The sequence below is a fragment of the Tubulanus polymorphus genome, chromosome 6, assembly GCF_964204645.1.
Source record: "Tubulanus polymorphus chromosome 6, tnTubPoly1.2, whole genome shotgun sequence".
Classification (NCBI taxonomy): Eukaryota; Metazoa; Nemertea; class Palaeonemertea; order Tubulaniformes; family Tubulanidae; genus Tubulanus; species Tubulanus polymorphus.
This window is the reverse complement of record NC_134030.1, coordinates 8,018,264-8,042,371: the sequence shown is the minus strand read 5'-3', so window position 1 is coordinate 8,042,371 and position 24,108 is coordinate 8,018,264. Positions and strand designations below refer to the sequence as shown.

Sequence of the window (24,108 nt, the reverse complement as noted above, 5' to 3'; positions counted from 1 at the left end):
TAAGATAGCTTTTTTTTGTACAAAAAGAGTCAGCGAAGCGTCACTCGGTTAGACGACGCCCAGGCCATAGGCTAAAAGGGTGTTGCGTTATTAGCAAATGAACAAATTATCAGAAATCAGAATCACCACAAAAGTGTTCCGGTTCTCGAGAATCTCTCAGCAGTTCAGCTGATAATTTCTGCTACAAGAGGTGGCGGCGAAATCGTCACTTCCGATCCTGTGACTTGGAACAAACTGATTTTAATTGTGATCGAAAGAAAGAAAGTCTCTCTTGATCGTCTTAGTCGTAATTGTCGTCTATAAGATTTTGCGTTCGTTAGAGCGACGGAAAATTAGTCATACACGCGGCACATCCCACGCAGATACACCTAGAAACGACTGGATGCTCCAATCAGCGCCCGTCATACGTCTTGGCCGCGCGCGCAAGATTAATAGCCACTACAGATATAAAGTTTGTGACTTAACTTGTCCTGATCTTTTGTATCGATAGTCCCTGTCGCCTAGAATCCCGGAAAACCTCGAAAATCTGCCGAAAGATATCGACGCATAGAACAGCCGGCCTCCGATCTGCACCGATAAAAATTCATTCATCAGCGAGCAAGTGAAGCGATACTATGCATCAGCTATAGCAGAACTCAAATTGGGAACTAACAAAAAATCTACGAAACATCGTCTTAGAAGGAAAGAAAGTTGCCGTCATATAAATCGCCATATTTCAACGCTTTGATTTCGCCGACATCAAGTTTACTACAATTACTACAAAATGTTCTCAGTACATATTTCTGGTAAGTATCTTCACGGTTTTCTTCTTTTATTTTATCACAATTTTCCGATTGAAAGAAAGTGAGATGATTTAATTAAAATGAATGATTATGTGATATCAACAATTAGAAAATTTAATGCGCATTAACACGAACGTGACCCTCTAGGTTGATTAACATTGTCACCATTTTGAAATGTAGTATACACATGCATTACTCCTTAGTCAACCTTAGATAACGAACATTTGGACAAAAAAAACTCGAAAACTACGATTGAATCGATGCACAAATTGACGTAAAAATTGGTCGGATTGCCGTGTGTTAATGCGACGAACGTGACAAATTTCACAACAACAAATTTTCCAACACCGTGAATCCGTTTCGCTTTCCAATTTCGTTACGCCCTGTGACGTCCGTGCAATAAAGATACATCGTCGAATAATTATATATCATGTATATTGTATAGGCGCGTACGCGACTATAACTGTTAGGATATATAGAAAATATGAAAAACCATTTTAAGAGCCACCGAGGACCGGTATATATATTGAATGCGATGATGATGTCGATGAAGATAAAAAGCCGGTTGCACACTAGAACTATTGTCGTTGACCTGATAGAGATTTCCCTCTTGATAAAATAATACACACGCAATACAACGTTACAAAATAAAGATGGTTCAGGTTACGACGTAAGGATTTAATTTTAGCAGAGAAAATATTTCGATGATAACCATAAAGGATATCGGTTGCGTACGGTTCATGTGTATAAGTACTTTGACGCTGCGGGAGCGTCTATAGGGAGGGTTGTGGGTGATTACGTATATTAATCGCATTAGTTAGATAGAAATTATCCCTGGTAAAAATACGCAGCGAAATGCGACCTGTTTTGCAATATACACTCTGTTGTTGATACACTAGAATTTACGTGTCTCCTTTTGCTTGTACGGCCAAGGAACCGGACAGCTTAAACAGCCATTCTTAGTATTTATTTATTCATCTAAAGCAAATACACACGATACGTATTTTCGATTTCGTTCCTGTCGCTTTTATTTGGTAAGTTGGTGATAGATTTCCAAAAAACAACTGTTGCCTTACCAGTCAGGTTAATGTGCCCCGAATTACATGTGTAACGCAGATGGTCTAGCAAAACTTTCATTTTGTGAAAACCAATGTGAACACATTATATTCTATTAGGCATTTTAGTTTTATTACGAAAACACAATCTCGACGATCAGAATTTTTGTTAATAAAAATATGGTACAAGCAGTGGTCATCAATGATGTGGTGGAACAGAGTATTTCCGCATACCATAACTGATCCAGCATCTGGACGATATGGCGGAAGACGTCGTTGGGTGTTTCCTCGATATCCGTCTGAAAAGCCATCTCCACTTTCTCGGAAAGTCGTCATTGTTTACGATTTCAATGAAAGCTTCTCCCGATTACAATTAGTCAGCTACATTTGAAAGTATATTCACGAGCTTTTGTATAGGGTTTAACAATAAAAGTGACAAGTCACGAGCGCGATATTTTGAAGAAATCTCATCGACGAGTAGGATTTCCCGAATCGTTGACTATACCTTGTATCCCGTTTGAAACCGGGCAATTGCGCATACCGCAGAATCACCGAATCCAGCATAATTGAATATGGCATATAATATCAAACAATAGAAAACTATTTTAATAATCTTAGAACGAAGCACGATTGCTTCGTAAACAAACACGCGACGCTTTTACTATTCGAGTCAGAAAGTTCAAGAAATACTTAAACATTATATTTGCGCCTGGGAAAACCACCTGTTACCACATAATGATTCACTATTTGGAGGAACTACGACACATTTTTCTGATGTTGATAATGCAATACTATTAGTCACACGCCGAACTAAAAACGCATGACTTATTTTCTCTATAAGGCGGACCTTGATAATCGACCTTAAATTTGGAGTTCAGGCCAACTTTCCGTCGGTTTTAAGTTCGAGACATTGTTTTTAAAGAGTGTTCTATAATGTCTGACCATTTTTCATTGAATCGACACAAAAAAGTAACGCCTGAACAGGTCTCACCCTGACTATTCTTTGTTGTCATTTCGATGAATATTGAGATATCTACACTTGATATCTCGGGGGGTAATTATGGCTAATTCGTTAAAGATTAAACCACTAATCTAACAAAAGATTGCTGGGTAATCCACCACATGAAAGAGGCCCGGCGTCCGTGGTTTATCTGGCATCGGCTTACATACGGCTTCTGGTGCTAATTGAAAATTTCAATTTTGAATCTTTCCCAAAGCAAAAAAAGACATCAACACCAAAATAGCTTTGAGGGACTCGCACATGAGGTTTTTGATGACATTTGCGCAGAGATTTTTCCATAAACTGCCTCAATCATGTTTTCCATTTATAGTATAGGCCTATATTATCATATTCGAATCATGGATATCCGATTTCATACACATGATTTATCAGAATCTAGATGCTAAAATCAAACTTATGGATACTATTTACTCAACAAAATTATTTCAAAAATCTTATATTCATAGCGTAATAATGTAATGGTATGAATTCATTTTGAAGCTTGAATCATTTTATCTATTACACGGATAGCTATTGCGTTGAGCTAAGTAGGCTAATTAGGTTAAAAACCTCATCTATCCACGAACTTTTCCACCAAAAAAGCCCTGGAAAATGGAGTCGATTTCAACCACAGCTCCAGATACAGTACATTACCTCGATATCAGAAACTTGACATTTTGTATCATTCTCATTTGTGGTTTTGCAATTTAAAATTGTTCTCCGTCGTCGTTGTATTGAAGAGGCTAATCAAAAAAAAAATCGCGTATGAGGAATATGTTTCTCCCAAGAAACAGTACAGTTTCAATTGATGCGTGCACTTCTACAGTGTTAGGTATCGATCAAATCCCACAGAAACTGTTAAAACTCTTTTTGATGGGGCAGATACTGCTGATGATAACTGCTGTAGATAATATACATATGCATATATGCGAACGATTGCACTCGGCGCGATCCGATATTCCATCAAGCTTTAAACCTTTTAATCGTGTCTTCTCGCTCGTCCGTCTCAAGAAAATATCAATTTTCGGTTTCCAAAAATTGACGATTCTATACTCTATCTGTCTACGTACATATGCTTATATCAGGTTTCAATTTTGCATTGCGATAGTTTTAATTGCGAAAATATGTAAAACAGAAAGCAACCAGACATAACGAATGAAAGCGAAACTCGTATCGATCGATCTCTCTCTCTCTCTTCTACGGCAATCAAATATTTGCCCTCTTTGCCGCGTATTATTCTTACGAGTGAAACCCGGTTTTTCGGATACACGACGACATTTTATAAATATAGATCACTCAAGGTTCGATTTCTGGTGCGTTTCATACTCGATGGAGTCAAATCGTGCGTACGTCAATCGGAGATGACGCCTCCTGGATCGTGGTAAAATTTCTAAATATGTCACTATTTTCGAGGCTTCGAATTGTTGCAAAGCAATATAGTTAGCTACATGCCAGAAAACGTTTGAAACTATCCAGTTAGCTACTAAATCTTTTTATTCTTAATTCTAATTTCGATTAAGGAATAGTTTCTTATTTTGTTTTGAGGCTTGCTCCGGGGTACGATCGGACGTGCTGAAAGATTGACCGTATTTGTTTTTTGTACATTAAGTATTGCTGGTATACGATATATAGCACATATACTAAAGTTCACTTAGGGAATTTCGACGATTATTTTTTCCCGTGGATTTAGTGTTGAACACTGAACAGATCTCGGTGAAATTGGATAATGAGCAGTACTGCAAATGTAGGGGGATCGCCAATGTTATTTCCCGTGCCCTGTTCACACTATAGTATACTGTGTAGTTAGGTTGCTAAGAAATAGCGTCTAAATTCGTCCAATTAAAACGTCTTTTTTGGAAAACTAGTACATGTAATATGATAGCGTCGATAGCGTAGGAGCCTCTTTATTATATTACTGGCGAAAGATACCAAGAGACGGAGATGTTTTTCCTCTTGCTGGTTTCCACTCAAGTGGTTTTTCAGCTAGCACTTCACCGTGGGACATCCGCGGGCACATTGCTTCCAAATGATACTCGCTGCACAAAATCAAAGAAAATGTTGAACGTGCGTAACAAAGACCGCCGTTGTGTTACGCTGTATCTCTTTCTTATCTGTCACTGCTTTTTCTTCTCTAGTTTTTACCGTTCGCGAATGATCATATCGGTTTAAAAATCTGATATTTCATCGATTTCCGTATACCTTTTTGCAAGTGTTACGCGCAATTGAGTAGAGTGGCATCGTTTAGCCCGACAGGGATGATAGGTTTGAAAGGGCAGCAACACAATATCGCACACGTAATTCTTACGCAACGAAAACTATGTAAAATATATCTACGAACGGCGATTACGGTTTTCTGCTTTCCGACAATTAATAGACGCATGAAACTCGAATCCCGTGTCACGAGAAGCAATCCCGAGAATATCTAACAACTAGACTCGATTTATGGACAGAAATAACCGATGACATATTATCTCCCCTCTTCCTACAGAGTTAGTATTTTCTTAATGTTTTTAATATTTTATTTCGGAGGAGGATTCGCGAAGCAGTACGAATATCAATATACAAACAAACTCGGGGTAGTCTTGTCTGTCCACAGACTAGAATAGAAACAATCGAGCGGTAAGCCTAAAAATGTTTTGTAGAATGCAGAATTACACGTTTACACTTAAGTGGAAAATAAACGCGCCAAAATAGACAGCAACTTTTGACACAATTCTAGTATAATTTACAAGTGCCACTTCAGTGAGCAAACACGAGTTTGACACTTAAATATCACGTACTATGCAAAAACGGGTTGTGATAAACTTTACAAAAATAACTGTTAATTGTTGGGTTCACAAATGCTTAAGCCCATATGAAAATTAGTTATTTCCATTAAACGCTGTCGAATTTAGGAAAATCATTTCACTAGATATATTAGGATTTCATCTGACAAATCTCATCTGTATTTGACTGTGGTGATTATGAAAGCATTAATTGAATGTATGACCGATTTACAGTGATATCGTTGAACACGTCAGTTATCCGGTGAACTATAGAGAAAACGGCATCGAACACTTAAAACCATCAAATATTAACAGTTTCTACCGAATCACGCGATCTTGAATTTCCTCTATCCGACATCAATGTGTCTGATGATATTCTTCACCAAGTCGATACAATAACTACCTTCGTAATCAACATAACCGAGATAACATGAGAAGTGGAATGTAAATTGTAAAATGTCATGTAAAAATCTAGAAGTACAACGCACGACGTTGAAAGGAACACACATGTTCTTAAATTATGATTGCGCTTTTCCTTCTACACGAAGTGAATACAGTAGACTTCGCTGGAGTCGGATCTTTTGAGATCGTTAAAATGTTAAATATCAACAATCCTGAAGCCCAAAAGTTGAAATATAGAAACGTTAAAATATCTTCATAAAATTCATTTTTATTCTTTGATAATAGATTTTAGTTGAACACCGGAAATCGGATTTTGATGAATAAATTCTAACTTTTCTATATTCTAACTTTTCGGCTTCGCGATTTTGGGAGTTATGTTTAATATTTGCGACATACGTATTAACGTAGAAGTCAATCTCAATGTGTAGAAATTGTATACCGTCGGTGACCAAAAGGCAGGACCCACAGCTTCGAGTCCAAATGGATCTTTGGTCGGCCGGTTTTAATCAGTTATATTCATGGCGCTCACGACTGTAGACCATTGGGCAGTTATGTCTTAATTCTGAAAAGGAGCCTGATTATCAAAAACTCTTAGTTGATTCATCGAATCGAGTGAGCACCCTCGCAAATCGAGCAGTCGAAATGCTGTGCTATATGTTATCTATAACCAGGTTCGAATTCTGAATTATTTCGGCAAGACGGAGTTGCGTTGCCTCTTTGAATTGCAACTAGGTTCCTGGGGCCAGTTGCACAGTCGTGACTTAAGTCCAATAGTGGTCTTAAATCTTAAGACTGGTCTTAAGTTGTTAGATTGGCTATAGAACTAAGTTGGTCTTAGCCAGGTCTTAAGTCTAAGCCATGACTATGCAACCGGTCCCTGGTTACTACGTAATAGTGGGCAATATGTCTATAAGCTGGCCGTGGCTGTGTAAGGAGGACGAACTGGTGCGAGGAAATTCGAACAGTTAGTCACGGGAGAGAACTGGTCTACGTACGGGGGACATTCCAATGATATTCACCCATCGAGAGATGTACGGTATTAATTCATAGATGAAATGATTACACGAAAAAATGACGATTGATAATCGCCGGGTGACAAGACGCACTCTGGGGACACCTGTGTTCTACCTGGGCCGTGTGGCCACGCGTTAATTAATCTGCTTATGGCACTCCTACCGTTATACAAACGAGCTTTGAATACTGATAAGCTAGCAACACATATAGTACGGTAGAAGTATGCGGTGATAGAAAAAAGTCTAGTCATCTCGCAATGGGGGAATCTCCAACTTACCGTGGCAATCGAAGATTCCACTTATGGCAGGCGAGGATCCACCAGGTTTTCTAGTAGTTTTCCCACGTTGAATTACATTTTGATTAAAACCGTACGAAATTTTTCCAAAATAAATCAATTATTAACGAAAACTATACCAATTACTGAGTAGAGATTAGTTGTGTGTGTATTTGGTGAGTCATGTGATAATGTATTCATTGGGGAGCCTAAAATTCGGTCCAAAGTTCATCGAAAATGAACTAATTTTGACAACATTAGACTGAATGAATGCTCGTCACGCCATTTGGTGAGATAGCTGGTGTTGCGGTCCGTCATAGGATACAATGAGATGAAATAAATCGAAGATAGAATAAATGGATGATATCATTTTGATATCATTGTTCTTGAGATGACTTGATTCTGTTTTTTTTGCTATTATCACACTATAACCCATGGCAATATCATGAGGATCATGATATTTGCAGAATTATTGAATTTCATTTCAACCTTTATCTGTTACATGATACAAGCCTGTAAAAGAATACGTTTGTCCAATCAGGGCGAACCCGTTGTTTGTTATGGCATTTCACTTTTATCACATACTTTCAAGTAACAGACACTTATAACGATTAATGGTCGCAAATTCTGGCTTTTTGTGCATATAGTATGAATTGTTTCACATTTATGTCTTGTAGGTATTTTCAGTTCGCGTAAACTGCTCACGTTCACCATAGTCTTGCTCGTCGTTTCGTCCTCGGTGCATGCCATATTTTACACCGACTCAAAAGAGAACGAATACCCGCGTTTGGGCCGGCGAAGTCACGGACCCAGTTCATCGGGCGACGAACAGAAGACCGCTTCAAACGTCGACCTTGTCTCAGGAGAGGTTCCCGACAAGATGGCCTATACATATTCCAACAGCGATGACGAAATATCGGACGAATTGTACTCATTATTTTCGAAGTCACTGCTGAGTTTGCTGATCAACCAGCGTCGTAAAATAGGTAACTAAATGCTGTAGTAATAACGACATCAAACGAATGTGTTTTAAACCAAAAATAGTAAAGGGACTCTTCGCATTCACAGCGGCATAAAATGAATATCATTGTAAAAATTTGAATCGCCGGGGCGGATCCAAGGGGGATTTAGGGCGTCTCGACCCCCGCTCCGTGTTCGAAAATTTTCTGATAGCGACACCAATCATATTAATGATGAAACTAACCACAATTCACATCGTTATCCATTACTAGCTGTTTCGGCATCCGTCAGTTCTGTAGGTAATGCACACATTTTTTACGAATGCCTTTTTCATTGTAATATGAAACAATATAGCTGAGAAAACACTGCACTTCACTCCCTACTCTGCGCTCAAATTTCTGGATCCACCCCTGAATCGATTACAAACGACGAAGATTCGAATAATTTCATCGGCTGGTTCCGTTTCAGATAACCACCACGCGGGTCTTTTGAAGAAGAAGTTATTGCGAGTCGCAAGTCGTGGGTTCGGTGCGCGCAGGTACGACGAACAGCAGTGAGAATTCCGAGACGTCTACGTCATCGATAATGTCCATCAGCCGACCAGCCAATAACATCCGGTCTTCGAATAATTGGATATCACGGTTCGATTCATTGGTTCCGGAAACTCATTGGCCGTAATTCAGTTTTTGTAATTAGGAACACAAACAACGTTTTTTCCTCGCTGCATCCAGCTGCAATCGCGCGCAAACAGTTCTATTCTCTATAAAACCACGGATTATCTGTAGATTTGATAAAGTTTTTCTGAGTATAAAAAAAATGTTCAACTTATCCCCCCGAAAGCCCAATGTCCAATAAATAACGTACCTATATGAACACGTAGATATGGAAATGTCTGAGTTAATCCAGCAGCGCAGAAACCTCAATATTATTGGTCCCCCGAAGTGAATTGAAATTTGTTTCGACGCAATTCACTTGTATAAGCCGATTCGACATGATATCGAAGAAACACATCGAAAACGTATTCAAGAATGTTACGTCACCCTCAAAGATTACCTATAGGCCTATCATTTTACTACTTAATTGTTCAACAATTCTAAAATTAGTTCATATGCATACTGGATATGCCTTCGTGAGAAAAAGGCCGTTTATTTTTTACCGTATGGAAAGTGAAGCGTTTTAATGCATCCATTTTAGTAAGCTGCGAACTAAACATATCGATCTGTTGATTGACGTTCGAAAATTAAAAGCGATTAATAAATTATCTTTATTACTGAAAGAGAACGTGTTTTTTGTGGTTTATCTGAATGAAGTTAAGCGATGTTCAGGTATATGTTATGTTTTCTCAATATCGTCGGTAACAAGATATTCATAAATGCTTTCAAGCGCGAATGTATGTATAATTATCAGGAAGTGGTTGCAGTGGTCAGCATGAACGTGAAGATCGTGACTTGGAAATACTTCAAGTGTCGTGTCCTTTGTCTTCGTCGTGTAAAACGATGAGTAATGGACGTTACTAAAATTGAAATATATACGTAAACAGAGTAGACTTTCTGCACGAACTCATTAACAGTCTACAACTCGAAAGAGTGATCGCCAGTGTGATGGAAATAACTAAAATGTCATTAACAGTCTTCGCTCTTAGCCTCAATAGAATGAAATATCATTAAACAACAGTTTTCCGGTAATAAAAGTCAATTGATGTCTTCTTTTACACATGGATCATACGAATTGATATACAGATCATTACATAACCGCATTAAGTAAATGAACTAAAAACAAAAACGTCCTAGATTAAACTATATCAATACTTAACGTTCATTTATTGAAAATACACGATTTTTCTAGTATCAGTTCACTAACAATACTCACTAATACACAATCAGATATATCTACTACATAGCAGTTAGTTCATCTTCGATATTAATGGCCTCATTAGCGGCGAGCGCGAGTTTGGTATCATCTTCTTTCCTACGATGATAACACATAACAGCGATGACCATCGCGACAAGAACTACAGCGATTGGTATCGAGAATGCCAGTGCCCACAACCATTTCGTCTTCGGAAATCCTGTAAGAATAACGAAGAAAGAGTATTGAAAAGATGTTAAGATTAATTGAGTAAATCACGCATTTTCATATCTGATGATTTTTTTAAACGTTTATTTTGCCGAATAAACGACTTTTTAAAAAAAGGGATTTTATCGCATTAGAAATTTCATTACCATGTTGACAAATGTTACCGCTAGTACCGGTGACACATTTGCAAACGTATTCCGTCGATGTATTCGTAAGATCTGTTGTTGGCGGGGTGTCCGGCGTCGTTGGATCCGCCGTATTCGCCGTTGTTGGTGGGGTGTCCGGCGCCGTAGTTTCTGTTGACGAAATATCGGTCGTTTCATTGAGCGGAAATGACGTGGTAGTCGGTAACGGTTTAACTATACACTCGCCGTCATTGATGCACATAGGTTGGCATAGCGTCGGATCTATCGTCGGTTTGGCTGTCGTTGCTGCCCCTAAACAACACATATACGAAGTTTAAAAACGCAGGGAAACCGCTGCGACATATATAAACGACGGAAGGTAAAATACGTTCCACCAAGGGAGAATGCCACTAATTCAGGTTTTTACAAAATTCAGAAAAAATAGCATGTCAAGAAACGACTGTTAGAATGCGTTCCAATGAATGATATGACGTATCGTTTGGATAGTACAAAATTTGGAAATGATGCAATGAGATTTCTATCTTACAATGAATAATGAGATTCTATCTGAATGTTATTGAACATCTTCATTCCACTATAGAACATCTCGTTATATGGGCGCAGCTTGGACCAGCGCACGTAATATCGAACTTGCACCCAAATCCATCCAAAGAAAACAAGTGAACAATTAGTGAACAATTAGTAATTGACGGTTTTTGATATTTAGGGTTCATCATTTGATTTCAACTACGTGCGGTTCAACGGTAAAGTGCATTTTCTCTAGAAATAGCAAATGATATTTGTTAGATTCTGACGAGATTGTGTGAGGTGTGCCCGCATTACTTACTGCAATAAACTGCGTACAGACTGACTAGCACAGCTACCACGAAGTTGTTAGTGTAAAGAACCCTCATTTAACAAATTCGCCAGCCTTCAAGTGCGTCGTCGTTTATCCGACTTCTCCAACGCAACAAAACCTATAAATGTTTAAACTACGAAGTGTCGCATACGTTGTACGCGCACTTATAAGAACGATAAAGAGTCTTGTAAGTCTTGGAATACGAAGTCTTTCAGATTTCAACATTATGCACGAACTCACCAATGTTTGCGCTGACCTATTAAGATGTGTATAATTGAATAGACGGTAGAGGACTGGTTTGCTATGATTTTCATTATAGGCAATGTGGTTATAAATTTCAAAAGGTGACAGCACTGTCGGTAAAACGACTGGCGTTGACACACCGGAAATATTGCAACCTCGATGGAAGTAACCACGTTATTAAATTCTAATGCGTGTGTCAGCCCTAAAATATCATAGGAACAAAAAAGAATTCCAAAAAGAAGACCCAAAAAAGAATTACAGAAAACAACAGTCTTTTTCGCAGAAAATGATCGATTTCATTTTACGAATATATCAACAGAAATGAAATTCGTTTTACTCTCGGACAGCCAGGTCGTTAATACGTCGTTTGGTTTATGCAAAGGTCGATTTTCCTTTTCAAGCGCATCGAACCCATACATGTAAACATACATAGATGGTACGTATTTATTTCCTTTCTTTTAAAATCCAATCGGCAATAAATGCGCGCACCGCACAGCGACCGAATTCTCTAAATAACGATATAAAACAAGGCGCAAATACAGCGTTGTATCGTGAATATCCTGACAGACGACGATACGTTGTTGCTAGGATACGCAGGGAGAGCTACTGATGCGCCATGATACTCGGCGTTCGTTTTCACAGGTGGAATTGAAGCCAGAGAGATTCGCGCGATCCGGAAAACCTCTAGATTCGCCCGACCGCAATACAGGGTAACATCTTATCACACATCAATTACGGTAAGTGTGACGAATTTTGGAATTTTGCATGTAGGGATGGTACCGTGAATTATGGAGTATTCTTTCACGGCTTTCAATTATGCAGCGATTTGGGTTTTTTACTGGCCAGACGATCTAGAAGAATTCAGTTATCGCGTACTCAACACTTGAATCTCAAAATCTCATGAAGCATAATCCCATGGACCTGCATTGAACGACACTAAACGACAATTGCATAGGGGTTTTATGAAGAAATACACACGTACACGTATCTGAATGGACATTTGATTGTATATACGTAGAAATATGGGATTTGGAATTATATCTTTGCTATTAGCCTCCAATTATATCAACAGAATAAAAGGTTGTGTACTTCGTTTAAGATAAGTGCAATTACTGCTCTCGGGATCTCGATTTGTCGTAATGGCAATAAAATGTAAATTTTCAGCACCTGATCATTGCTGCAGATCTAGATGCAGTGCTATCGTCCTGACAACTACCGTATATCGATTTCAGGGATTGAACCTTCTAAAACCTTAGCTATCATTTAAATCTAAAATTGTTCTCGTTGCACGAGATAGCTTCCAATCTATCCGCTATTGTATTGAAAATTACTGACAGTCTAAGCAGAGCCCAGGGGCGGATATATAGGGTCTGATTTAAGGAGGTGTGCTACCCAAAAAGGGGCATTTCATATAATCACAAGGGCACCCCGGAAGAAAGCGCATCGGGGAACATTTACTCATTTTTGAACAAGCTTATCAATCTTAACTTGTTTCAGGTATCAGTTTAATATTTTTCATTTCCTCCTAAAATTTCAGGGCAACGTGTGCACCCTGGGGCCTATACTGCGCGCATATATCTATCAAAAAATATTCGTGTAAACACTCGTTGACTGAAAAAAACACCAATATAAATATATATAATATTATACAATAATAGTTCATTCACTGAAGGACCATTAAAAGTTTGAAACGATAGTTGCAGGCAACACCCTTCACGTACATAGAAGGACGTTTATATTATTGTTATATTATCTAACTTCGCGTCAGATGTGTTGAATGAGCGACTGCTCGCTCGCTTTCGGAAGCAATCGCTAACGCACTAATATGAAAGCACGCTATTGCAATTAGTCGCCGAGCAGTGGGAGGCGTTTTTATCATAATCAATTGCGATATCCCATTATGCATCCGCAAATCACTTGAAAAAATAACCCGACACGGATCTGTTGGGACGACATTAAAACAAGTATCAATATATTGCTCGGTATTATATATTACACGTCGGCTTAGGCGCAGATACATCGACTTCCAATAACCACACATAAAATTCGATTAGCAGTAGACGCAAGAAATAGTTTTCGTCGGTTCGCGCAGTATGTACCGAAATTATACATGGTTATATTAGAATACAATCAAAGAAAGAACAAAATAATGCAATCAATGCTTTTAGGAGACGGCAGCATTGTAGCCTACATGTGGGTCAGCCGAAACAATATTTTTTGTGTATATGTGAAATGTAACAAAAAAGGATCTAAAATGTTCGCCTCATTTTCGCCAAGATTCCCAAGTCTACGCCAGGCTCAGTTATATTGATTGTTGGTGGTTTGATGGTCGAATCGGAAGCGCATTCCGAGCTTCATCGTTGGCTTTACACAGTGGTAGCGTAGCGTTGGTTGTGAGAGTAATTCAGGATACCAATTTTTGGGTAGGCATATGAAAATGATAGCTGGAACTAGGGGCGTAGCTGGTTCCAGCGATAGGTATCGAGTTCCAGCAGCTATGTAAAGAAGTGAGTATTGGTTAGGATAATGAATATTATCGGCATTTTTCTGATTTTAGTCTCGGGATTTCAAATTGTATCGTTGTTGGCAAAAAGGCGAAAAAGAATTAATAAATTCATATTGAGGACAAGTGTCAAATGAATCTAAATGGAAAATAAAATCTAATGAAAAAAATGCGATGAAGATCGTCCGCAATTTCGAGCCCTAACCTAATCCGATCAAAATTTAGAAAGCGAAGACCCTATGATCCTTGTCGCTAGTAACAGCGTAAGATGAAATAAACGCAAGATCCATATTCGTCGCATGAATTTAAAGTAATCCAAATAATTATTTTGTTGGTCTCTTCTACCAGGACAGGTATTCCTTCCATTATAGTATCTCGCACAGAGACCGAAAGCCTTGCACACACGTCCGTCGTATTCATCACCAATTACGAGCGTGTTTTTTTTTCCTATGTTAATCTAGCTTCGGGAAATGAGCTTCTGTGCCTCGCCATGTCGGAAAAAACAATAGTGAAACTCGCGGCGTCGCAATTACAGAGAGAGGGTGGTGGATTTTTGGTACGCAGACCTATCGGCAGCATCATACCATCATGGGATCCATTTCTTATGCTGGATCATATAGGTAATGTCAGCGTATAGTTTTGGCTTGCAAAGACGTAATCATTGCACAAAATGTACTATTTGAAAAGCAACTTATCGAAAAATTTATAAAAAATAATACAGGGGTCGTCAAAAATTTGTATGCATTGGAAGAAAGAAACTAATTGTCCTTTGAAATTCTTTTAGAGATTTTTATTGATGGCTTTTTAGATGGAGCAATAAACTATTGCAGATTTTGGATCCGTACTTGCATCAATCATGCAATGCATCGATCAAAACACTATTTTGAGTATGGCAAATGAATACATCGTATTTCAGTTATGACGTATGCACGAATGCAATATCTATTCAAATAATGTAATCAGAAGTCCACATGAACTTTCATAGTTTCCCTACGAGATGAATTCCAGTTCCCTTATGGTCGTTAAAAACGGCATTTTTTACACTTCAGGACCAGTGGATTATAAACCTGGAGAAGCTCAAGGAGCCCCGGACCATCCTCATCGTGGTTTTCAAACAGTCACGTACGTCATCGATGGAGGTGTCAAACACCATGATTCGGCCGGCAATACAGGTACAAATAATTGATACTATATTTATCGTCTAAAATCGTGGAAAAGCAAAAAGCAAAAAGATTTATTATACCTTGGATCAACGGGACTCGCTCAGAGGCCATATCTGAGCATCAACGTTGAAAATAAGACAGTTCAAACCGAATTATAAACGAACCCACCCATTTCTCGCGTATTTAGATACTCAATGGATGCAAACTACCATTTTATTTTACCATGGGTAATGGATAACATATAGTGTAGGACGTATCTTCTCTGTCGTAGCAATAAACAACTAATTGGTTACTATAATTGTAGGAATCCTGAAATCAGGTTGGGTGCAGTGGATGACAGCAGGTAGTGGTATCGTCCATGCTGAGATGCCTATTGATGATATCTACGTAAATGGCGGCCGTTCAGAAGGCTTTCAACTGTGGGTCAATCTTCCCAAGAAGGTAAAACCTTAACCCTTTAAAGAATAACCTAAAGTTTTATTAGTTACAATAACATAATGCTGATGATAAAGCAATGCTGTTCCGTGGTCCGAATGGTGATAAAAACCTGTTACCCATGACCCAGGGTCCTGGTTATCAGCAATCAAACTAAAATTCAGATTAGAATCTTTGCTGACAATTACTATAGGACATCAGCTCCCGTCACAGTCCCTTTATTGAATCGAATGTGTTTAAATCAATCTACAGTATAAGATGATACCACCATCGTATTCGGATGTGTCCCCCGACTCGATACCGACTATCGATACAGGAAAAGTGGTGGTGAAAGTATTAGCCGGTGAACATGATGGTAAGTAAATCATCTCGTTTACACCTTCGTTAGCATATGATATGTTAATTAATAATAATGATATGGTATAACAGTATCTGTGTACATGTTAATTTCGAGAATTCATCGATCGTAATTGAATAGACATCCCCAAGCCTTAGGCTGAACCAATAGCGGGGGAAGGTATATGCCCTTTTCGCTTTTGCCACGAACCATTTTTCGTCTGGTGTTATCATGATTGAAATCGGTTCCGGTATCGCATCAACTCCACCGTCGTATCATACCGGATGTGCACGGGTCTCAACGGATTGATATCTGGTAACCGGCACTAAATCTAACGCCTCTGATGCATAGGATCCGAGGATGCAATATCAATTTAATCTATTCATCTATTCGATTTCAGGTCATAAATCACCCGTCCACACGAGGATACCGATTTTAATGTTGGATATTCACTTGCAACAAGGTTCAGAATTCACATTGAATATTCCCGAAGGTCACAATGCATTTGCTTATGTCTGGCGAGGAAAAGGTGATCTAGATATAATTCCACGTAGCCAGACACAAAAATGATACCTTGTTCTCCTAATCGGCCGGGTCATTTTTGAAACTGCAATAGAATTTTTAATCAGTTCATTTCTATAACTACTGGGTCTGTCATGGTTTGCGCGATCATGATTTTTAGACAAGTAATGTAGGGTAATTAGGTGGCCGGCCGGGTCCGCTTCTCAAGCTCATCAGAAACAGAATATCAATTATTTAGCCTTATAAGTTTATTTCTTTCTGTAATTCACTCGATATCTTATCCAGGTTACCTGGGTCATGAACAGAAGCCTGCTCAAATGGGCAACGTCGCTCTTCTTAGTGAACGAGGCAATAAATTCTTAATGACCGCTGACAACCTGCAAGGTACGCTAAAGTGTACATACTTCAGAAGGATGAATCTTTGAAGGATGATCATCACGCATTTGATGATAAAAGTGCCAAGTATCAAAGCCGCTTGGTCCTGAAGAATGATCAATGTCAAGATTCCACGATGAAAGTGTCACCGTTCACGAAGGCTGAGGAAATATCTCGCGGGAACGACATCATCAACCATGAAATATATTGATAGTTGAATGACGCTTTTGATGATTCATCTCCATAGATTTCTCTTAAGCAGAAATACATAAGATTACCATGAAACTATAGATTACCAATTTTTATGGTGGCCGATTCGGGATATATCAATATTTTTTTCATCCTCCACGAGAACGCACAAAAATAAATCTTACCGCGCAAAAACAAATCTCTGCGCGCAAAACAAATCTTAAGCGCACCAAAAACGAAATTATTTGTTTTGCACATCCTCGTGGAGGATGAAAGAAAAGTATTGATTTGTCCCGAATCACCCGTCATAGGATTTGTCCAATAACATAATTTTTATTTTTAGACTGTCACGTTCTCGTGTGCACGGGACTTCCGATAAAAGAGCCAGTCGTTAGGCACGGACCATTCGTTATGTCGACAAACGAAGAGATACAACAGGTAAATAAATTTCTGATATTCATACTCATTCACCTGATGAAGCTACTAGACACTAGTAGCGAAAGGTCGTGCATCAAACTAGTTAACCTATAAAGTACTAATCGTCTCGTTGTATTTTTTTCTACACCAGGTTAATACGGCTCCTCCACGTATCTTCCAATAATAATATTAATGATATTTGCAGGCAATTCGGGATTATCAAAATGGCAAGTTGGGTTCAATAAACGGTAAGGAGGAACGGATCAATCAAACGGATAGAGCGGCGGAGGTGCAAAAGAAAAACGGCACTTGGTAATGCAACTTCGTTCTATCATCTATCGCAGGGATTCGAACCAGATCGCCTCGAGAATCATCTGCGAAAAACATACATGCTCGATTCCTTACGAACGAGGATCCCTTCTTAAATAGTGTTTCAGAGATCATTTTTCACTATTTATCACTACCTGAACTAGAACCATCCAACTCGACCTACCCTTACGCGTTGACTATCATTAGAAAGGCCTCACAATGTTTCATATATGAAATAGTTTATTTATATATAGAGCCATTTACTACTAAATACGTATATTGTGCGTGAAATAGTTTAGAATAATGAAAATGTGTAAGGATATCGACATTTCTAAAACATTACCCATAGATTGAATGAAATACTATCGACCAAGTGCGTATGTGGATTAAGACCGTCCAAGATAAGAGTAGTGCATGATAAGAGTGGCAACCGGCCAAAGAACTGCTTGGTTCGCTAGTGCGAAGTCTTCTCCGCGGCGATAAACCCTCCGATTCGATATCTATATTTTTCAAATCAAATATACTAAAACTAAATGAATTATTAGAAAAGAGTTCGGCAGAAAGGAATATATTCACCTTACTGTTAAGCATCGCTTTTTACTCGCACCATCTAGCGGAGAGAGCCAGTTTTGCAACAACCCGTGTGACTGGGGAAAGTTGTTGGGTCATAATACAATCAGGATAATCTCTGAAACATGAATGTATATTTTTCTCTTCATAACTTTTTGGGTAACAAGCAAGACTACCGGACTATACATACCCAGGTAGTGATATTTGACAATTCGTCGTTGTCTTTAAGTACTTTTCATTTATAATGGTATGATATCTATATATCAACTATATTATCAACAACATGATTATTGACCGTTATACATTTGCCTACTTTCGAGTAGGCATAAAATAAAAGAAATAGTTTATATACCATAATAATGCAATGATTCTTTTATTGAGTTTAATCGTTAAGAATTTCAATGACGACCCCTTCAGCGCAGTTCTTAGTCGTACCGCAATTGATCGGGCAACATTTCTCGGTACCCGGGCAGTCGTTGTCTTCGATACATTCTCCGTGATCGTACGTGCACGCGCCACCCCTGATCGGTGGACAGCGTCCGGTTTCCATGGTAGTCGGTATCCTCAGAGCTTTTTCGCACCTGTTCCCGCACGGGCTTTTGCAGCATTCGTCATCAGCCGGGCAATCGACTGCGGGGAGATAAACCACAGGGTCCACAAGTTCAGCAATACATTGAATATAACTCTTTTTATTAAAACTATGGGTCCATAACCACTGTACAGGGGCGAATCCAGGGGTTAACTTATTGCCGGTGAACTCCCCTAAATGCCTCAAGAAAGAATCGGGAAATGTATTTATTGTATAAGCCTAGCAATCCACCGTACGTACTTCAGCTTATATCCCCATCAATATACATCAGATTGCGTCTCAGAGAGGCAAATTCTAAACAATTTGCGGCCATTTGAATAAGCATGGAACCCCTCTAACAACATTCATGGATCCACCCCTGCCTGAATGGAGACTTTAAAGAATGAAACAAAATAACAGATCAAATCAATGTTTTACCGTCTGTTTGGCATTCGTCGGAGCAATCATTATCATCGGGTTTATCACCAATCTCCAGACATGTTCGAAGGCCACTTTCTGAATCGAAATTATTTCATTCGAAGTTACTATAAAACCTCGCCGACTCGCCGAAAAGAATTTCTGAACAGAATTTGGAAAGCTTTTTACCCGTAGGAACCTCACATGTTTCTTTGTCGCAAGATCCATCCGGTTCACACCGATTCTTGAGAGCGGCCATGTTGAAAATCAAACGATAGGTGAGTTAATCGAAGAAACACAATTTACAAATACACAGAGTCATGCGTTACGCCCCATTTACATAAAAGTTCGAGCATAAATAATTGTGGTCTCGGACTACAACATGGACCAGTAAACGCGTTCGAACTCCATGGACTCGATTTAGAGTCCATGGTTAAACCCGTCGTTCTCTGTCTATAATCAATTGACACCGGCCACACGACGGGGATGGTGACCAACCTAATACTCACATCTTCGCATTCTGCCAATGCACCAGCCAAAGCGGCAACGAAGATAAAGCCCTTCGATATGAAATTGCAACAATTAAGATTATAAAAATTGCATCATTTCCTAGCGATGATGCTGCGAAAACACGGTTTGAAAGTATGATCGGACATAAGCTACTCACAAAAACGATCAATCCATTCATATTCAACGTGCTTAAGTAAAGCGTGGTATATTCGTCCTATGTTCGTCTTATATGTGTTCGAGTCTCCGGTGCTGTGGTCGCGATCAGGTGTTTTCAATATTCTAGCAGTTGCGGTTAGACTAGACGTTTAAAAACACTTTACAAATGCTAATCATCTTCACAAACAATAGTGTGGCTTCAGTGCTACATTTATCTCAAACACCTACTCAATATCGGCAGATGTTTGAGGTGATAATATTGCGTAGGGGCTGTCCATAATAGATGTCCACACAACATTGCAAAATTTTGACTCCCTGCCTATCCCATGTTCACAGAATCTCCCCATTAGAATAATCCCCCTACCCCTCGCCCATCGGACATAAATAAATTAAAGACGGAGTCATGTCATGCAAAATAATTTTTTTTTTTTCATTCACTTAATCATTTATTGCTCACTCTGAACTACAGTTCGTTATTCCTTACATTATCTTGTAAACATATATTATGCGAGCTATTTCTCATCGAAGTTGAAGATCCATGAAATGCACTAAATGATTTGTTCTGGTTTAAAGGAATTAATCAGGAAGAAAAAACAACCCCGCACCCTCGTCCACTTAAGTACACCTTGGACATCTTTTAAGGACAGCTCCTAATACATGGTATTGATATGTGACTAATCTGTATCTCCGTTCCTTCTTCTATTCACCATGTATATGTAAAGACATATCCTATTCCATCGTACGTAAGTTCTCGTGTGCGATGGCACCTGGTCACGTCTTTATTGGTGTCATTTATCATCGTGAAACTATATATAGCCAATACAATATGTTAATTTCACATCGATTAGTCGGTTGAGTGAAAAACTGGCACATTTTTGATATAGCTTGGCTGTCCTCAAGAACATCGCTTGGATATGAATAGGTTTATAGGTATTGCACTTCATTCAAAGAGGGCATAGGACTAAAGAGAACAATCGAAAACTATAGACAAAAAACATGCTCATTAAAACAACCCTTCTATCAAAAAATTCACTCAGTTGTTAAGGTTGGCATCCGCTGTTTCACTGTTTATCGTAAAGGCGCCCGCAAACGAGCGCATCTTGCGCTGCGCTAATATAAGTTCGAACGCATTGGACGTATCAGATTTACAACAATAAATCGTTGGAGAGTCTTTAGGGTCGACGACCGTGGCGTTACTCCCTGTCGTAAGCGGCTTTAACCAAAGCCGCTCTAATGACTGATAAAGATTAGCAGTGTACCTGTGCTGACGGGTGCATCGCATCGCAAGGTGGAGGTGTATTGGCCTCGAGTCTGCTACCACCCCTTGTGAAAATAGCGTCGCAGGATCCATTAACGTACCAGCGCCTACTAGACCAGTTTCATTTGTTACACCATTTAGAAAATTTCAAATAGGCCTCAAATCATCATTGAACTACAGCGCATCAAAAGAAAAAACAAAAAGGATTCGTATATTATCACAATATTTATACAGTCTTCATTTAAAATTCTATTTTCCCTCTTTTGCAACTATTTAACACATCATATTCTTCTATACATTATACATCATCGTTACAATACTTTAATTTGAATGCAACGACTAATTTCATGTTCAAGTTACTTCATAACCGATTTTTAAGCTTAATATACAAAAAGTGTCCTTAAAATTTACTCGTTTTACACACGTCAAACAGGAAATAACGGACTATCTGCTGTATTTTTTTTTCAAAAGTAAAACGGAGACAACTTCAACAAATTTATGATTTGATAAAAAATCATCTGATATTAGGGAAATCGAAATACTTGGATCGGTTCCTCAGTCGAAATCGAAGTCTATAAACTTACTAGCCCTTGCATTAAAGCTGTTTGAATTAACGGTGGAGCCGATTTTACAGACCGACTACTTATGTAGCTGTCAATCTGATAAATGCTATCACGTTTTAAGCCCCTTGAAAGTTGCAATCTAAATATCAAAGCAGCGTAAAACTGGGGTCACGAGGTCAAGGTAAGTACACCGAGTCTATAGAACCAGAATCTGGCTACAAAATACCACTGATATATCCCTGATACCCAATACCCACACTCATCACCGATATATACGTGTAGGTTACAAAATCAAGTAGAAAAAATATCGTAAGAAAGAAATAAGTATGTTTTATTAACACAAGAAATCTACGCGTCTTACCATCAGATACGGTAGACACGACTGTGGCACATCCGCTGATCGTGCCACAACTGTCACCCACTCGTCGACATTTTTCACGGCGAGTTTGAAAGTACAACTTTCGTATTTAGATAAGAAGAACGTAACGGGATTTCCAAGTTGGGTTTAACCCGACGATTTCCGAATAGCGACATTCCTAGAATATTACGCGGGTTACGATCGATTCTCGAATACTCTTCCGGTGCGTTCGTTTCGACCAGAATGAATACACCCTTGACACCTCGTGTCGGCATACCATAATCCATAAACCTGATACAAGGCCAATGAAGCATTTTGTATTCCGGATAACTATCGACCGTATTCGGGAATTGCTTTTCTTTAGCCTAAATGATATTTTAGACAGTAAGATTAAGTCTTGCTCAGAGTAACCCGCGTGATTACTTGGAGTTGGAATTTGTTTTCAAGATTTTAAATGCGAATCTTATACTAAACACTATGCATTATTACTAGAAAATCATCAAACGAATTTGATATTACGTACATGATAAGCATCGCTTTATACACTAGCACCTAATGCAAAGATTACATCTTATTTCTGGAACTCGTAAGCCGTTAAGAGACCGTTCCATCGACGCATCGGATATACCAGGAATGCGTTGAATACGAAAATGGCCTATTTTTCTCATCTTATTCCGCGCGACGATACTTGTTTTTCCTGTACAGGGATTATTAGATTTTCTAAAGCACTCGACATAATACCTGGCATGCCAGTTGCGGTAAGGTTGGCCCTGTTTTGAATGCGACAATCGGGAATTTTCGATTTCGATCAGTCAGTATCTTTTTTCGATCGCGTTTTGTCGTATCTGGACCGTAATATCATATCTAAACGTCAACTGCGGACGATCTTCATCGCTGCTTTGTCTTGTTTTTTCTCTTACGTTGCGAATTTCGCAGCTCTGAAGAATCGAGTTGTATGTCCCAAACTCAACGGTTACGATATGCGAATATTTTCGAACCACTATTTTGTCTCTAAGAGGTCTATTGTTGTGATTTACTGGACGTGTATGAAGTTTTTTTGGCATTTTCTGTAACGTTATGCAGCCTAATATGTATATATTTAAGTTTATATGATTTTTCAAGTAAGAGATCGCTGACTCGAGGCCTCGCAATCGGCGCGCGGGGCGCACAGCCTTGGAAGGCTTCGCCGTATGCATCGTCGCTGTGTAATAGCATTTCCGAAATGGTTTCATCTGCAAAGAGGATTGGTGTCGGCTGCGTGTAGCTGTTAGCTATCTAGAGTCTATTACACGGTTGCTTCGTGGTGTGTATCAGTTACTATTTTTACTGAAAAATAGAAAACAAAGATACATTATTTTCAAAGTCTTCAGAACAGTCAATAGCGCGTGTTCAGATATTTCAACCAATCGCGTCCGCGAATCATTTCATTCGACCAATCACGTCGTGGATCGCGTGGCTTGTTACACTTTTGTCTTCACAATTTATTCATGTAATTGAAATTATTTCGTGTGGTCGGAAATCACAATGATAACCACGAATAAGCACGAATTTCATATATGTGAACTCATTCGTTTTGACATAGATTTATTTGTTGTGTCACATTAAGGCCGGTGCACAACACCTCTTGAGAAATCTGAAACGTCCAGGCAAAATTCTCTAGTGCGGCCTTTTTTCCGCGGCATTTACCTTTCTTAATGATCGGTCGTTGGTGGTTGTTTTCGTGGCGAATGTTTTCTCTGTTCGTGATTGCCAGCACGCTGTTCTCTTCTCTGGGAAACGTTCGATACGGCGGGCTGTGCGGCGGCGGTGGCGGCGGCGGCGGGGGCGGAGGCGGATGCGAGTTCGGCAAGGGAAGCGTCGAACTGCAATAGATGTAAACGCTGATTAGGTTTCGAGTTTTTCG

The 24,108-nt window shown here is 39.0% G+C and overlaps 5 protein-coding genes across 6 annotated transcripts in view; 2 read left to right on the top strand and 3 right to left on the bottom strand.

Annotated features, from left to right (window-relative positions):
* The first annotated feature begins 457 nt into the window (after positions 1 to 457).
* On the top strand, positions 458 to 9,494 carry LOC141907579 (uncharacterized). The gene is made up of 3 exons (XM_074797263.1): positions 458 to 785; positions 7,970 to 8,278; positions 8,721 to 9,494. Exons 1-3 carry the CDS (start codon positions 764 to 766, stop codon positions 8,807 to 8,809), a joined length of 420 nt encoding a protein of 139 aa, XP_074653364.1. The 5' UTR covers positions 458 to 763; the 3' UTR covers positions 8,810 to 9,494.
* Positions 9,495 to 10,047: 553 nt separating this feature from the next.
* On the bottom strand, positions 10,048 to 11,557 carry LOC141907451 (uncharacterized). Its single transcript, XM_074797099.1, has 3 exons — positions 11,301 to 11,557; positions 10,475 to 10,765; positions 10,048 to 10,320 (listed from the first exon to the last, which is right to left on the bottom strand). Exons 1-3 carry the CDS (start codon positions 11,365 to 11,367, stop codon positions 10,145 to 10,147), a joined length of 534 nt encoding a protein of 177 aa, XP_074653200.1. The 5' UTR covers positions 11,368 to 11,557; the 3' UTR covers positions 10,048 to 10,144.
* Positions 11,558 to 11,972: 415 nt separating this feature from the next.
* LOC141907531 (uncharacterized) lies at positions 11,973 to 17,999 on the top strand. 2 transcript variants are annotated; one of them, XM_074797203.1, is made up of 10 exons: positions 11,973 to 11,991; positions 12,198 to 12,292; positions 14,520 to 14,678; positions 15,108 to 15,230; positions 15,526 to 15,662; positions 15,909 to 16,011; positions 16,394 to 16,522; positions 16,801 to 16,899; positions 17,423 to 17,517; positions 17,702 to 17,999. In XM_074797203.1, exons 3-10 carry the CDS (start codon positions 14,549 to 14,551, stop codon positions 17,810 to 17,812), a joined length of 927 nt encoding a protein of 308 aa, XP_074653304.1. In that variant the 5' UTR covers positions 11,973 to 11,991; positions 12,198 to 12,292; positions 14,520 to 14,548; the 3' UTR covers positions 17,813 to 17,999. The 2 variants fall into 2 exon arrangements, with proteins under 2 accessions (XP_074653304.1, XP_074653305.1); XM_074797204.1 differs by lacking the exons at positions 11,973 to 11,991; positions 12,198 to 12,292 and having other exon boundaries at positions 14,488 to 14,678.
* Positions 18,000 to 18,757: 758 nt separating this feature from the next.
* Positions 18,758 to 20,096, bottom strand: LOC141907317 (antileukoproteinase-like). The gene is made up of 5 exons (XM_074796924.1): positions 20,028 to 20,096; positions 19,870 to 19,920; positions 19,550 to 19,604; positions 19,382 to 19,459; positions 18,758 to 19,005 (listed from the first exon to the last, which is right to left on the bottom strand). Exons 1-5 carry the CDS (start codon positions 20,046 to 20,048, stop codon positions 18,758 to 18,760), a joined length of 453 nt encoding a protein of 150 aa, XP_074653025.1. The 5' UTR covers positions 20,049 to 20,096.
* Positions 20,097 to 21,523: 1,427 nt separating this feature from the next.
* LOC141907316 (protein turtle homolog B-like) overlaps positions 21,524 to 24,108 on the bottom strand; it is a 60,484-nt gene continuing 57,899 nt past the window's right edge. The window contains exons 15-16 of the mRNA XM_074796923.1: positions 23,892 to 24,067; positions 21,524 to 23,531 (exon numbers count right to left, since the gene is read on the bottom strand). Coding sequence (XP_074653024.1) covers positions 23,491 to 23,531; positions 23,892 to 24,067 — 217 coding nt within the window. The 3' untranslated portion in view covers positions 21,524 to 23,490. The remainder of the gene's footprint in view (positions 23,532 to 23,891; positions 24,068 to 24,108) is intronic.